General features: G+C 33.3%; 1 protein-coding gene across 2 annotated transcripts in view; it reads left to right on the forward strand.

The window, feature by feature from the left end:
* Nucleotides 1–17,402, forward strand: part of bsnb (bassoon (presynaptic cytomatrix protein) b) — a 98,735-nt gene that overhangs the window by 29,603 nt on the left and 51,730 nt on the right. For both annotated transcript variants that reach the window (XM_051122373.1, XM_051122374.1), the window contains exon 3: nucleotides 9,272–10,093. In XM_051122373.1, coding sequence (XP_050978330.1) covers nucleotides 9,272–10,093 — 822 coding nt within the window. The remainder of the gene's footprint in view (nucleotides 1–9,271; nucleotides 10,094–17,402) is intronic.

Genomic DNA, 17,402 nt, shown 5'->3' on the forward strand with positions numbered 1-17,402 from the left:
TAATAAGAATAATAAAAAGAATAATAATTTAATAATAAACTATCAATAATACTAATACTAATAATAATAACTGCTGATTGTATTGTACTATTAAGCAATGATTTTTTTATTCAATAATTATTTAATAATAATAATAGTAATAATAATAATAATAATAATTATTATTATTATTATTGAACTACTTAATACTGAAACAATGTTTTTTTTAACAAACTGTTGATTTACTGCTGAATTATTTGATGAAATAATTATTTAATAATAATAATAGTAATAATAAATAATTTAAATTTAAATTTTATTATTGTTATTTTTGATTGAACTAAATAATTTATACAGAAGCAATGTTTTATACATTTATAAATTAGTTTTATAAATTAGTTTACTGATTGAATTGTTTGCAATAATGATTTATTAATAATAATAATAATACATTATTATTATTATTATTATTATTATTATTATTAAAGAATTATTAACTACTGATAGGATTATGCTGTTTATTTTTTAATTCAATAATTGTTTTGCAATAGTGGTTTAATAATAATGATTATTATAATTCTAACATTAGCTGTTATTTTTGAAAAAATCTAATATAATGGTTTGAATCTACTACAACCACTACTAATTATTATTATTATGTCACTGATTGTATTATGCTGTAGTAGTGTAAAAAATGCTTTTCTGATTTAATGATCAACTGAAATAATCAATTTAATAAATAATTTAACAATACTTATTTTTATAGTACTACTACTACTACTACTACTACTAATTATAATAATTATGATTATGATTATTATTATTATTATTATTATTATTATATTATTACCATGCTGCTGATAGTATTCTACTGAAGCTATGCATGAAAAGATGTGTAAATATTTTTTTTATTTGACTTAGCACTGTATATTCGTCCCTAACACAGGAACTAACATAAAATTCAGTGTTTCTAACTTGCAATTACGCATCCAAGCAAGTTGTAAAAACCTCACAGCCACAAACTCATAATTATGGTAATTCCAAAATGACGTGAGCGCAGCTATAGCTTAACGTTTTGATTTCCTCCTTAATGGAGAGTTCAGTTTTCTCATTACTTTGTTATTATGATCACTATTATTCACAGAAACATTTCTCTTGCAACGTGTCACATTCATTACACCAAACTGATGTAGTTTTTAATCATCCTTAAACACCTCAATTATAAGCTACCCATCAAGTGTACACTGGGGCACTACTCTGCAAATAAAGAGTTCTACACCTTTAAAACTCCTCGCCAGCACATTTCCATTAATCAGCTTTATTTGTGCTTCATATGCTCTGATAAGCTGTCAGTTTGGTCTAATTCTCGCGCAGAAGAATTAGTTTATGAATCTGGTGCCCGTTGAGACGGGAGCGAAGCTGTGTTGTGTTCTAGTGTGGTGTTTATAAAGATATTTAAAGTATTTGGGGGCCTTCAGAATGCTCTTTTGATGTGTCTCGTCCCAGTTTCGGCTCAGCGCTTTGCTGCTGTGGTTTGTTGTTAGGAAACTGCAGCATTCAGTCTGTGTCTCAACCGCTTTAGTCTGGAAACAGGCAGAAGTTCGCCTCCTCTATCTTTCTCTCTGCTCTTATGCCACAGAATGCTGTCGACACGACTGTCTGTGCAGCTGATGTGTCTCTATTTGTCTACATGACTCTTTGATTGTGACTCCATCTGCTTGTCTGTTTGCTTTTCACTTGTTCTCCATATCCATATCATTTCGTCCTCTTGTTCCGTCTCACCAGCTGCGTTCTGTTCTGGTTGGTAAATCAAGAAAACATTCTTTTCAATACTTTTTTTGTTTTGTTTACTTCCTCCTTATACTAAATATACACTATGCACAGGTGGAAGACAGTGGAAAAAATTCTCAGTTATTTACTGCACTTGCCTTCATTTTGTTCCAAACCTATAGGACTGGCTTTCTTGTGTGGAACTAAAATAATAAAATAATATAAAATAAAATATAAAATAATATAAAAAATAAAATAAAATACAAAATACAATAAGATAAAATAAAATAAAGTAAAATAATAAAATAAAATAAAAATAAGATAAAATAAAAAATAAAATAAGATACATTACAAAATACAATACAATAAAATAAAATAATGAATTAAATAGAATAAAATAAATTAAATTAAATTAAATTAAATTAAATTAAAAAATAAAATAATATACAAAAAACAAAATATAAAATAAAATAAAATAAAAAAAATATACAATAAAATAAAAAATAAAATTATATAAAAAATAAGATAAATTACAAAATACAATAAGATAAAATAAAATAATAAATAAAATTAAAATTAAATAAAATTAAATTAAAAAAATAAAATAAAATAATATACAAAAACAAAATAAAATAAAATGAAATAAAGTGAAATAAAATAAAATAAAAAATAATATAAAATAAAATAAAAAATACAATTATATAAAAATAAAATAAGATAAATTACAAAATATAATAAGATAAAATAAAATAAAATAATAAATAAAATAGAATAGAAAAAAATAAAAAATAAAATAAAATTTAATTTAATTAAATCAAAAAATAAAATAATATACAAAAAACTAAATAGAATAGAAAATAAAATTAAGTAAAATGAAATAAAATAAAATAATATACAAAAAACAAAACAAAATGAAATAAATTAAAATAAAATAAAAATAATATAAAAAATAAAATACGGACAAATATAAATTATATAAAATATAAAAATAAAAAAAGATGAAAGAAAATACAAAATACAATAAGATAAGATAAAATAAAATAAAATAAACAACATAAAATAAAAAAATAAAATGTACAAAACAACAAAATAAAAAAATAAAATAAATTAAATTAAATTAAATCAAATAAAAATAATAATAAAATACATTTTATTTGTTGTTCCAATGAGCTGTTCATTCAAGAACTGTCATATCTGGATCATTAAGTCAGTGAGTTGAATAAATCATGCAGTTAGGTCTATGAATCACATCAGCTAGTTCATTGAAAAAGAACAATTCATTCACAGTTTTGACTTTCTCAAATTCAAATCACTGGCACAGTTATTTGGTCACAGCATTTCTCATGTCAACTTACTAAAGAGGAAGATCATCACTAAATCAACAAAAAATGAATAAAATTTCAGTTCTGTCCGTCAGTCTGTACGGGAAAGAGTTTGAGTCATCCAGTTGGGTTTGTGAATTGAATCGGTCAGTTCATTGATAAAAATTGAAGCAACAATTCATTTAATGGTTTTATCAAATTTAAATCACCTGCTTAGTGATTTTGTCTCAGCATTTTACATGTTAACTCACTAAAGAAGAAGATTATTATTAAATCAATTTAAAAAATGAATTGAAGGATTAGTTCACTTCCAGAACAAAAATTTACAGGTAATTTACTCACTGCCTTGTCATTCAAGATGTTCATGTCTTTCTTTCTTCAGTCATTCTGGAAGTGAGCTAATCCTTTAAACTTCGCTTTGTTTGTTACATGTAATAAAAGGAAACACAAAAATGACCTAAATTTCAGTCTTTTCATTATATGTAAAGAAAAGAGTTCATGAGTTAGCAAGTTGAATGAATCATCCAGTTGGGTTTATGAATTGCGTCAGCCAGTTCTTTAATAATAAAAAAAAAACAATTCATTCACTGTTCTCATCAAATTCAGATCACTGGTTTAGTGATTTAGTCACATAATTTTTCATGTTAACTGAAGAAGAACATCATTTAATAAAAAATAAATTATTTCAGTCTGTTATACAAAATATCTTCTACAAAAAATAGCATTAATTGGCTATGACTGTTTAAACAGTTGATTTTAAACGCAATGATGTATTATTTATAATCTAGCAGTGTTAGTTTTCTCATTATTATTATGTATAGTATTAACATGATATTAATATTTCATTTTATAAATATCACAGTTACTACCAAATGCCGGTATGCCCTAGTAAATCATGTTAAAATGTCATTTTTGTGTGAGCGTTTTCTTTAAATGTGACTGTGAGTCGTGTACAGTGAATATGTTATTAAGTGAGCTCTGTAAGGGTGCAGTGTGTTCTGCGGCGTGTGTGTGAGTGTTAGTATTCAGCTCAATGTCTTTGAGAGATTCTCCTCTTCTTGTGGATTCTCTCACACCAGCTGACTAATCAATACCTCGGGTGCTGCACCATCATTTGGGTGTAAATCAGTGGAAGAAGTGTGTGTGTGTGTGTGTGTATGGATGCACTCTGAGTGATATTAGCATAAACTTGTGCACATTTAGTTTCTCATAAATCGCATGCAGTCTTCACACACATACATAAGAACACATAAACAAGATGCGTCCATGTGTAATTCCCAGCTGAATGCAGCATATTGTTAGACTTGCAAGACTAACGATGTAAATGTTAAGCAGTATCTTCACAGATGTTTCTTTGATGTTATGTAAATCTGTATATACATGTGAATCTCTCTCTCGCTCTCTGTATATATATTTATATATTTATATCAGGGGCGTTTCCTGTGAGGAGGCAAGGGAGGCAGTGCCTCCCCAAAATATTAGAAAAAAATCATATTACAAAAATAAAACAATGCCGATACTATAAAATATAACATTTAGAAAATTGTATAAGTCACCTGTTTTTCTAAACAAAAAATGCCTCCATCGTGATATGATTGGATATGACTGGTTATGATCGACTGTGATTGTTGACTGTAATGTTAATGTAAAAATATAAAAAAAATTTGTAAGGAGTGTGTAAGGAATGTTTTTTTAACCAAGAAAATGTGACTGGGAAATGAATTTTCGTTTGATATAAAAATAAATAAATGAATAAATAAATATATAAATAAAATTCCTCCTCGTTTCCGTTTCAGAACATATATATGTATGTATGTATGTGTATATATATATATATATATATATATATATGTGTGTGTGTGTGTGTGTGTGTGTGTGTGTATGTGTGTGTGTCTCTTTAAATGTTAGATTTCATAACATTTAAATATGTCTATGATGTTAAAATAAATCTTTGTTTTCCAAAAATACCATCTACTGTAGGTATGTTTTGAAAGAACGCCAGTGTCTTCATTATGTTAATTCTGTTCTAAGTAGTTAGTTCTAGGGATGTACAATAGTGGATTTTTGCTGATATCCGATATGCCGATATTTTTAACTTATATTTATATTTATATTTTAACTTATTTTGGCCGATAACCAATGCCGATACCGATATATTTCCTTTTTATTTTAAATTATGGTTAGTTTAACAAAAAGGTATTTGTTAGAATTAAATAAACAATCATAAAGTTCTTTTAGAATGACAGTACATTGAAGCTTTGAAAATAACTATATATAATCTATATATCAGAAACACAGTCTAAATGTTATTTGTACATTTTTACCAGGCCAACAGTGCCCCCTACAGAATTAAAACTCCTTACAAAGCGGGCATTAGGACACGGGGGAGGCTGCCACCGCTATTGCACATGCTATTGCTTGCTCTATCACACACAGAACGCATCGTTCAGTACGTGCATTCTTGTATGTGTAGCGATCCAAAACAGTGGATCTAATCATTCAGGCAAAACTTTGCTTCAAGAATAAGCCACGATGCTGATGTGATCTAATCTCTGGCACACCCTGAGCACTTGTGAGTTATTCCCATTTTCAGCAAGACATATCGGCATAATTTTTTATATCGAGCTGATACCGATATTTACATTTAAAGCCATTATTGGCAGATTCCGATATCGGTCCGATAATATCAAGCATACCTAGTTATTCCTCTAATTAAGTTAGTTAGTCCAGTAGTCAGAATTAATGCGGGACAGGAGAACATGTAGTTTGAATGAATAGGCCAAGCTACAATTAGAACACAACTCCATATATGGAAAAAAGGCGGGCTTTGGATGGGCGGAGTCCAATAGACAATTTTTTCCAATTTTTGTCACTCTCATCCTTGTTCTTAACATGTTATTTTTTTCTGTGGAAATAGATCATTTGAATCTTACATTTTTATGCAGCCATTTCATAAAGTGACAGTTCAAAGTGTCCACATCTGTCGAGCTCCAAAAATGACCCAAAGACACCATAAGGGATTCTGTACAACTGTTTTTCAAGCCATACAAGGTTAATCTTGCTTTGTGCAGAAGCTCTTAAATCTAATTTGTAATCATGTTCAGAATAGGAAATAGTGCCCTGATATGCCTCACCATTTGACATTCAGATTGGTCATTGGACATTTGTTCCAGACATTGGATCTCTTGGTCTTCTCTCCATACAGAGCTGTTGTACAGTATGTGGCTATATGAATCATTTTTAAGGTGTTTTGTGGTATGTTTTTACCTTGGAGCTTGAGAGATGTGTTCGGTAAAAGGCTCTGCAGAAGAAAACCGCAAAGAAGTGGGAAATAAAAGGTAGAGTCGAAATGAAGAGCAAATACTAGCTCAGATTGGCACAGGTGACCTAAACCTGTTGTCTGTGTGTGTCTTTCTGTAATTACCAACTGTCCAAATGGGTATTGAGTGTATTTATCTGCTGTGTGTTTGAATGACAAGTGCAGACATGTCTCTCTTTTACACACACGCACACATACATACACAGTCTGCTGTGTCTCTGCTGCTGAAATTGGACTTTGACTACTGCCCTGTCCTTCAAACTGATTGACATGCATTTCTAGAGACATCATCACCAACTAGCACACACAAACACACCCAGGCTCAGAGTCTGACCTGATGACCGTCACACAAAGCCTTGCCGACAAAATAAAGTACATCCACACTGCAAAGAATTATCCAATATCCAAACAGCTGGTTGATGAACTGTAGGCATCGAAAGGGCACCGATTATTTTTCAGGCCTCTTTAAATATTTACCGTGATTAAATTAAAGGTTATGAATTACTGTGTTCGAGTTGAATCCTTCAGAAATGTTTGGAGTTAATAACTGTAAGAATAATGATCTCCTGTGACACGTCTGGCTATGAGAAATCTGCTCATTATCTTTCTTCATAACCCAGAAGCTCATACAAGCGAGAACATTTACTCACAAACGTAATTTCTGGAACAGCCATTAAGTCATTATATTTCAGTAGTTGTTATTAGTTTTGTTAAATGGATTTATGTTGAAAAAATGAAAAGTACGGTGGTGCAGATAATGGGTAATTGAAAACCGTTTGTGCATATGTGTTCTAGTATGTGTGGAAATGCTATAGAGGAGATAAATGATCTTACAGAATAGCGCTGTGTCAGTACAGTGACAGATCAGATGCTTCTGTGGTTCATTTTTCAATAGCAAACCAATTGGAATTAGTATTTAGAATGCTGAAAACATACATGATTTTGAACTGATGTGTACTGTATATTTGTCTTAGTATGTACTGTATATAGTACCATGTCAGCTCTTCGATACATGCTTGCACACGGATGTTTTTCTTGTGGGGGCGAACTGTTGGTGAAGGTGTTCGCCTGGTGTGAGTTTGGTCAATAATGAGACACACGCTGTCATGATGTCAGTGGATGTTACATGAGCACTGGTGTGGTATTGACAGGCATCAGTTATCACACCCGACCCAATGTGACAGCCATCTCATCTTAACCTGAGAAAGGTGTGTCTGCCACTCTCATACACATTCACCTTGGGAAATGTTTATTTTTATACTTGGACTTTACTAGGTGGGTACATGATTTATCAGCAAGTGTTAGAAAGTAAGTTAGCTTTACTCTCACTGGTCCAATATCATGTTCAACATAACTTTTGCTAAACATAAAATACAGAACTAGACCATTTTGTACGCTTAATTCACGCTGACAAATGTCTGAATGCCTTAGAATTGTTTTAGATGCCATAAACTTATTTTTAAACAAACCTTACTTTTTCTTTCTTTCAGCTTGAGGCATCAACATCCTTTGGTGTTTAGTATTTACTTTATTGCTCTTTTGTTTATTACTCCACCTCTGGCATAGTTTTGCATAAATGTAATATGGTTTTATCACCAGCGATCACAATCCTGGGCCTCCAAGCTTTGAAGGCCGTTTAGCACACATTTGTCTGTGTCCTCTCTTAGCTGTAAACAGAAACCCTCCCAGAGTAACCAGTGTCATATCGTGTCAGTCGAGCTGTCAGATGTTACAGTTTTGTATGATATGATTTGTCGGTCAGTTATATGAAATCCGGCATGTCAGCTTTCATGTCTCAACATGTCAGTTCCAAATATGGAATGAGCAGACAGACACTAGACGGGCTAATATACTCAACATCAAACCCCTCGTATGGTTATAATCCATTCATGAAATCAGATGTCCTGACCGGACGTCACTTACGCCTTTTGATCCTATTAGTGAATCCTATTTATCTGTGGCCGCATGTCACATCTCTGTCGTAGATTATGAAGTAATTGTGATTACTCTGTCAGTTAGGTAGCTGATGAGCAGTTATATTACTACTTCTGCTACTAATTCTAAATGAAGCATACGTTTTATACATGTAGCATTTTGGTTGGTGGATGCTATCCTAAGGCTTTGGGCGTGTTCCATTCTGTAGTGGTCATCTCTATACCCATTCCCTTCAAAGACTTTACCTATGAATGTAAGAGTTTCAATAGGCTGAAAGGCATATCTATCATTATTATTTTCCTTTCCTAGGTGCTGTTTGGAACACAGTATCTTTGATATTCTGGTCCCTAGATATAGATGTAGGTCTAGGAGTGTCCCTGAAGGTCCACCTTCCTGGAGAGTTTAGCTCCAACTCCAAGTAAACATGCCTGAACCAGCTAAACAAGGTCTTCAGGGTTACTCAGAACTTCCTGGCAACTTTATTGGAGAAGCTTGGATGTAGACTCTGTATGGTGGATCTTCAGGAAGCGTAACCAGATAACGGTTACTTCACGGCTTCACGGTTACTCAAACCTTAGAAGCAGATTTAGTGGAGAAGGTTGGATGTAGACTTTGTATGTATGGTGGACCTTCAGGAAGCATTTAGATAATCAAGGTCTTCAGGGTTAATTAAAACTTCCAAGCTGGTTTATTGTAGAAGGTTGGATGTTGATCTTGTATTATGGACTTCCAGGAAGCTTGACCAGCTAATCAAGGTCTTCAGGGTTACTCAGAACTTCTACTGCTTTTCCAAGGAACTGGCTAATATGCCTTGTCTTCTAGTCCACTTTCATTTTTCTCCTCCCCATCTTCTTCATGTTTTTACATTGACATTGTTCTCTTTGTGAAAATATTGAACAATCTTTTGATGTAATTACATCAGTAATTGGTTCATTGTCTTTCACAGGTGCAGGAGTGGTTGTGTCTGAACTGTCAAATGCAGAGGGCATTAGGGATGGATATGGAGACACCACGATCGAAAAGCCAACAGCAGATCCACTCACCGTCCCAGCCCAGCAAACCTCCACCCCAGACAGTATCCCAACCCACACCACCCCCACAGACCCAGCCCCAGCCTCAACCTCAACCTCAACCCCAACCCCAACCAAAACCCCAACCAAAACCCCAACCCCAACCCCAACCTCAGTCCCAGCCTCCCCCAGAACCTAAGAAGCAGCCCATCCCTCAAGCTGCCCCTCAAAGCAAACCCCCAGCTCCAGGTGCCGTTCCTCTTCCAGGCATGGCCAAAGCCCCATCCCAGCCTGACCTGTCCCGCTCGGGCCCCGGATTCCAGTCTCAGGCCCCACGACAAGACCAGACCCGCAGCGCCGGAAGTTCCCCTTCCCGTCAACCACCTCCACCAGAACAGCCCTTTGGAAAACTCTTCGGTTTCGGGGCTTCGCTCTTGAACCAGGCCAGCAGTTTGATTTCTGTGGATCCGGTGCAAACTGCACCACCGGCCCAACAACCTTCCTCCCCCAAGCCTCCGCAGAAGCATCCGGGACCTCCCGGGCCTGGTCCAGGTCCTGCAGCGGGTGCTAAACCCGCAGCACAGCCAGGTCCACCACGGCAGGAAGTTTCTTCAAAGCCCAAAGTGTTCTGTCCACTGTGCAAGACTGAACTAAACGTTGGAGATCCAGCCAAGACCCCGAACTACAACCTCTGCACCCAGTGCCACACCCAAGTCTGCAACATGTGCGGCTTCAATCCCACACCTCACCTGACCGAGGTAAGATGAAACATTTTAAAATCTGGGCGATTCTGCATTTTGGGAAAGTTTGAACTTTTTAGGTCCTTGGCATCAACCTGTGTCTCTTAAGTCTTTGATAACATTGTTACCGTAGCTCAAAGTCGCAATTTTTTTTGTTCTTTGGCAAGTTTTCAAAGGCAAGTTTGCCTTTCAGTATTATTTAAGTCTACAACAGTGTACTTCTGCTATGACCAACCAAGCTAATTCTTAAACTAGGTTGAATTTCATTAGGTAGCAAACTTTTCTCATGTTAAATGATTCTGGAAAAGTGTATATGTCAGCATTGTGGTGGTGGTATTTTTGTCAGACTAGTCTTTAGTTCCTGCTGCTGTACTAGGTTTTTCTTGTGCAAATCGATGTACAGATATTGTGTGGTCAAGGATTAGTTTAAAAAATGATATGGAGGCGTATTATGATATCGTTCTCAGTTATCAAAATCAATGATTACATAATATGATATTGTATATAATATTCTATTAAAATGGTAATATATTACTTAAAGGGGGTAGATTATCTGTAACATTGTATATTGATTGTAGCACAAATAAGGTCTGGATATATAAAACATTTTATAAATAGTTTTCAGATACAGTAGACTGCAGTGTATCAGTGTGGCTCAGTTAACTCAACCCTAAGACATCACATTCAAACTGATATTCTCAACCTAATGTGTATACTGAAATGTTGCTAATATGGCACTGCTTATCAATTTTTGTTAATGAGAAGATCTCAGATACCTTGACCTGTTCACTTCAGGGTGTTAGGTCTGTTCTGAACAGTAGTCATAGTAATGTGTTCTTGGGAAAAGTTAGCTTTTGTGCCATTTTGAAAATATATTTGAAAAGTAGTCCAATTTAAAAACATTTCCTGACCTTTAAGCTTCCAAAAAACTGTTGAAATGAGTCGATAGACCAAAATGTTTGTTTTTTATTTATTTAATGCAAGCCTTCTGGGTCAAATGGGGATCAATAGATTATCACAAATGACATTTTGTATTCAAACGCAAGCAGAGATTTTGGTCACCGTATGCAGTTATATTCATATTTCAAGGAATTCAGATTGCATTATATGCAAATGATTTTTTATAAATCATTAAATATAAAATGAAGTTTATATTTTTGAAATGTGTTTCTGCTGATTTTTGCAAAAGTTGTTTGAAAAATGAAAGCAGATATTTGGATGCATTTTCCTATAGCTTCTTAATATCTTTATGTGGAAATACCTCATATTGAGAAAGTCTTTCCAGACTTTCATCTGTTTTCTAAGCTTTAACTCTATGAAGAGTGACCTTAGTCTATAAGTATATCCAAAAACTCTTTCACATTTGTATCACCTGTCCTGATGTCTTTGAAGTTGTTCACTACCATCGAGCTAAAAGCCATCAAATGGCTCGGTGCCCCTCGGGTCAACAGACCGTGAGCGAACAGACGGTTTCATTTCCTTCCAATAAAGTAACGATCCTCATGCAAATGATTCTCATTGATCGCTTTTAGGCTACTTAATTCAGAGGCCAGCTAAGTTGACCCTGCCCCGTTAGCTGTGCTGGAAAGTTCTGTCATGACAGAAAGAAAAGCTGGGAGAGTTTCTCTCTAAGGATAGATATGCAAATCAGGCCTGATTGAATGATGGCAGTAATAACAAGATTTAAGGGAAGTGTTGCATTGTTTTATGAGCTCACTCAGTCTTTACATAGACACAGCTGTCACAGTCATCGCTACTGAAAAATCTTAAGAGAACATTGTCGGTTGTCTATCTTATGATTATATATGATATAAATAGTTACATTTAACATTAAAGGGCATGTGCAACCTATTTTACTTTACAGTTTAGATTTAATGTTGATTTTAAAGGACGTAGGCAGCAGCTTCTTGTTTGTCTTAGGTTTCATTTGACCTTTCCTGCTGACTAGTTTGACCCGCTGTGATGCTTTTGTATAGGCTAATGTTAGAGGTTTTCCTAGCTTTACTGATGTTATGCTGTCCTTTATGTTCTGCATTCTTGGTCTTTGCAAATATTGAATTTGATTAGCACTAACAATATCTTTGTGCAGATTTCTGCAGCTGCCATGCTGAAAATCACTACTTTAAAGGATTGTTTCACTTCCAGAATAAAAATTTCCTAATAATTTACTCTCCCCCATATCATCCAAGATGTTAATGTCTTTCTTTCTTCACTTGCAAAGAATTTAAGTTTTCTAAAGAAAACATTCCAGGATTTTTCTCCATATAATAGACTTCAATGGGAGCCAATGGGTTGAAGGTCCAAATTGCAGTTTCAGTGCAGCTTCAAAGCGCTCTACACGATCCCAGCCGAGGAACAAGGGTCTTTTCAAGGAAAACGATTTTTTAATTTTCAAAAAAAATGACAATTTATATACTTTTTAACCACAAATGCTCGTCTTGCACTAGCTCTGCGACTTCACGTATTATGTAATCACATTGGAAATCACATTCTTTGTCTGTGTACTTCAATTCAGATTTCAAAATTTGCATGTTCGCTTTGTAAACTCTGAGTCGGTACTTCCGCCTACGTTACGTGTGACCTTTCCAGCATGATTATGTAATTCGTGAAGTCGCAGAGCTAGTGCAAGACGAGCATTTGTGGTGAAAAAGTATTTTTTTTTTAGAAAATAATCAATCATTTTGCAAGATAAGACACTTATTCCTTGGCTGGAACCATGTAGAGGCCTTTGAAGCTGCATTGAAACTCCAATTTGGACATTCAACCCATTGGCCACCATTGAAGTCCACTATATGAGGAAAAATCCTGGAATGTTTTCTTCAAAAAATGTCATTTCTTCCAACCCAGTCTCATGGCAATTTGTGACATAGTTATGAAAATGTAATCTATTGATTCGTATTCACAAATTTCCCCTTTTTTTCAATATAATGTACTTCCATGGGGAGTAATTTTCATGCCTGCACCACGTTTTTCTTTCTGCCACTGCAACACGTTCAGTGATTTCGGTTTAATCAGCCACCATATAAAATTATTATTTACATTATATTTACACAATTTAGACGTGTTTGTGCACCTAACCCAGCCCCACCCCTAAACCTACCCATTTGTATATTATATAAAACAAAAGATATAACAGGCACACGTGACAACAAATGCTGTTTATTTAAAAGTAAAAAAAAAATACCAAGTGTTTCGAAGTAAACCAATTGATTTGTGCGAAGAACGCATGAAAAACATTCACTGTCTCCATCCGCAATCTGCTGTAAAACTGTCTGTTTACTGTTCACATTTAAAATTGGCGCTGGGGAAGTAAGCCTTGCGTAAGCTTTGATTGTGAAATGGCATTGGCTCTCGTGTGTCTTGTGACTGATTGCAGCAATAAAACTTTAAATTTCACTGTCTGTTTATATAACAATATCGCATGGCTTTGGAAGATTTGGAACGCACCACGAGATGTTTGTAATACCTTTTTACTGTTTGTGGTCAATTTTTGCAATAAATTGCAATAAATACATGTGCTTGTACTTACATTTCGTTGTGTTTTATGTAGTTGAGAGGTGGGTAGTTTTAGGGTAGGAGTGGTGTTATGTGCTCCAAAATAATAAATATTTATGAAATCATTTCTAGTTTTGCAATTGTGAAGATTTAAACATGGAAGGGGTACCTTGCACTGATCCCTATTAAAATGCATTAGATTGAAAATCGTGCTAAGTGACACGAAAAAAAAAAGGGGAAATTCGTGATGAACACGAATCAATAGATTCAAATTTCGTGACTATGTCACAAACTACCGTGAGACTGGGTTGTTTCTTCGCGGCTGAAGAAAGAAAGACATAAACATTTTGGATGACATGGGGGTGAGTAGATATTCAGGAAATCTTTATTCTGGAAGTGAGCTAATGCTTTAAACCAGCAGGTGGTTTGTTGGTCTTTTAGTCCTGCCATGGCTGCAGGCTTGTGTTTAAGTGGTCTAGTTGATCAGACAGCTTGTTTCACACCTTAAAAATGCCCTAGACTCACTAAAAACCTTCAAAAAAACTAGGCTAGTCTGCCCAAAAATTATTTTGCTTTCAAGTACAAACATCTGAAAACTCCTAAAGAAAGATGCATTTACCTGAGAAAGAAAATTTTTTAATTTAAGTCTCGTTTTCTGAAAAATGTATCAAAATTACGTGAGTTTATACTTAAAACAATGAAAAAAAAAAAAAAAAAAATCTCAGCTGAGTACAAAAAATAATTTTCTCACCCCATTGCCAGAGTTTTGTTGCTGTTTGAAGCGTACATTTTACTCACACAGTTTTGACACATTTATTTTGATTTATGACTGTTTAAATATTTGCACTGAAAAACAAGACCAAAGTATTTTGCAGTGCAGCTAACCACTTTAGGCTTGTTTGCGATATGGAATGATGTTCTGAAATGCATAAAGTGAACACCTACATAGTGAGCTGCCTACACAGACAGCATTTTAAGGCACAGATCTATTCTGATGCGAAGGCTGTGCCAAACAGTAGGCACACTGCGAAAATCATTGTCCTAATCAATGTTTTCGTCTAGTTCTTCAGTAAAAACATCAAAACAATCTTAAAACAAGATCAATTAACTAGAGTAGCAAAATTGCATTAGATAAGACTTTTTACTGGGGGGAAAAAAAGACAAAAAAAACTGATTAAGACCTCATTTACACCAAAATCGGAGGCGTTATTGCTTAAGTCCTTTGCGGATAAGACAATCCCAGAATGCACTGCAGTAAACTCCATAACAAAACCATCACAGATGGTAGATGTAGATGAAAGCTCAGTTTAAATTAAAACGGCGGGCCGTTTCAACTAATGTTTGTGTATCCTATGTATTCTTATGAGGTAATAATTTGGTTGGGCAAGATTTGTTTATAGCACAACCTTTTTCTGTTTTTTTATGGATCTTTTTTATATATAGCAGCAACTATGGCTGTGGATGTTGAATAAACACAGCTTCTTGAAACTTCTCTCCGAACGTGTGATGAAGCCTCTAGAGGCCCCTTGCAAAACCCTCGTCATATTTGCCACATATTTATTTATATCAGCCAAAGAAAACTAGGTCTGAATAATATGGGAACAGCATGTGGCCTAGATGGCACAAACACAATTAGGGTGACAGACATTTGCAGCAACTGCAACACAACAAATATACCCCAAATAAAACATCATAATTGGCATAACTTATTATGAAGTATAATAAACAGACATCTGAATGTCAGAAATATTATAATGTACACTTTTATCACCTTTGATAATATAGTAATGTAATGTACTGCCAAAACTAACTTTTGCTTGAATAGAAAGTGCAAAGTACTCATTTATATCTGGGACGATGAGTCAGCTCATTGAATTAAACATGTAACATGATGAGCTCATGCTGCAAAACTGTAGCATGCTACTTTTAAAACATTTATTGTTTTGCTTTCACATACTTTCTAGGCAGTGTAAACTTCAGTACACAAGTACTCTATTGCATTGATTACTCACTGAATCACTTTTTTAATCGTTTAAAAAAATCTATTCGGTAAAATGACTCTTACAGGCACTCCACATCAGATAAATATTATAATCCTTTTTTAACCATAAGTGGCAATTGGCTGATTTTGTTTGCACTTGGGTGCGTTTGAGCTCAGATTGAGTTTGCAGTTTCGCAGGCCTCTTCAGAGCAAAACAGCTGCATGCGGAAAAGGTAGTGTGTATTTTTAAATCACAGACCTAGATATTCATAATGCATAATTTATCCTCACTCCGTAGACCCTACTGCTTCATATTAATTTGGTTGAGATGCCATTTTAAGAGTGAGTTGCGCGCGTTTGTTTGGATGTGCTATCATGTGGAGACAAGAGAAAGAAGGCAGGCATGCTTGTTCTGTGAATCGTGAAATTTCACTGCCGTTTGTAAATAAGACAGAGTGCTTTTTGTGCTGCGCTCTGTATTCTGTCAGAATGAAAGAGTGAATCTTACAAAACTTGTAAAGAACATGTCTGAGTCATATTTCACTTCAATACTGAAAGGAAAGAAATCAATATATAAGCAAGTAAGTACAGTATGGGTTTGTGATTTATTTATATTGCAACATTATTTTTTCATGAAAATTAAGCATATTACTTATTATAAAAACTGTTAAATTAATGGCAAATAATATCATATTAAATAATATTATAAATAAAGTAGGTCTGATATGATTCCTCGATTCAATTGTAGTACTCGATTTTAAAAATCCTCGATGTATGTATGTGTTTATAATATAATTATATAATTCAAGTGATCAATCGCAACCAAATTAAAACTTTTGTGTGTGTGTGAATATATATATATATACACACACACACACACACACGCATGTATAAATTTAAGAAAAATTTTGTTTATATATTCAAAATATAATATCAGTTATTTGTATATAAATATATACGTGTATATGCATGTAAATATTCTCAAAATATATACTGTATGTTTGTGTATTTATTTATAAAAAAAAAATATATATATATATATATATATATATATACATACGTACATATACATACATACATACATACATAATAAATATATACAGTATACACACATTATGTAAACGAAAACTTTTATTTTAGGTGCAATTAATTGTGATTAATCATTTGACAGCGCTGATAATTATATAAAGAATTTTTAAAGAATTTCTTATAATAATTTAAAATGCATATCTTTGTAACATATTTTTTTGTCTTTGGGTTATGTTCTTGTACATGTTACAGTTTGGAAGCATTTAAAAAAAAATTATATTTAATTTTAAATGTTTTCTTTTTTGAAAATGTTACAAGGACATGTTTTTTGTGACCCAAAATCTCAATTTGCAATATTTCTTATAAAAACTGTTAAATAACAAATAATGTAATATTAAATAATATTATGAATAAAACAGGTCTGTCATGATTCCTCGAATCAATTTGAATAATCGATTTTAAAAAATTCTCATTTGCATTTTGCCTGTTTATTTACAGTCTATTATTATTGCCACAAAAAAAGATTGTCAAATGATTAATCATGTTTAATTGCAATTAATCGTATCCAAAATAAAAGTTTTTGTTTACATAATATATATGTGTGTACTGTGTATATTTATTATGTATATGTAAATACACAAACATGCATGTATATATTTAAGAAAAATATTTTATGTTTACATATTAAAAATATTTATATATATTATCAATGATATGAATATAAATTAATACATGTAAATGCATGTACATATTTTCAAAATATATAATGTATGTACACAGTATACACACATGTAAAAAAAAAAAAGTTTATTTTAAAAGTGA

Source organism: Labeo rohita, chromosome 11 (genome assembly GCF_022985175.1).
Source record: "Labeo rohita strain BAU-BD-2019 chromosome 11, IGBB_LRoh.1.0, whole genome shotgun sequence".
NCBI lineage: Eukaryota > Metazoa > Chordata > Actinopteri > Cypriniformes > Cyprinidae > Labeo > Labeo rohita.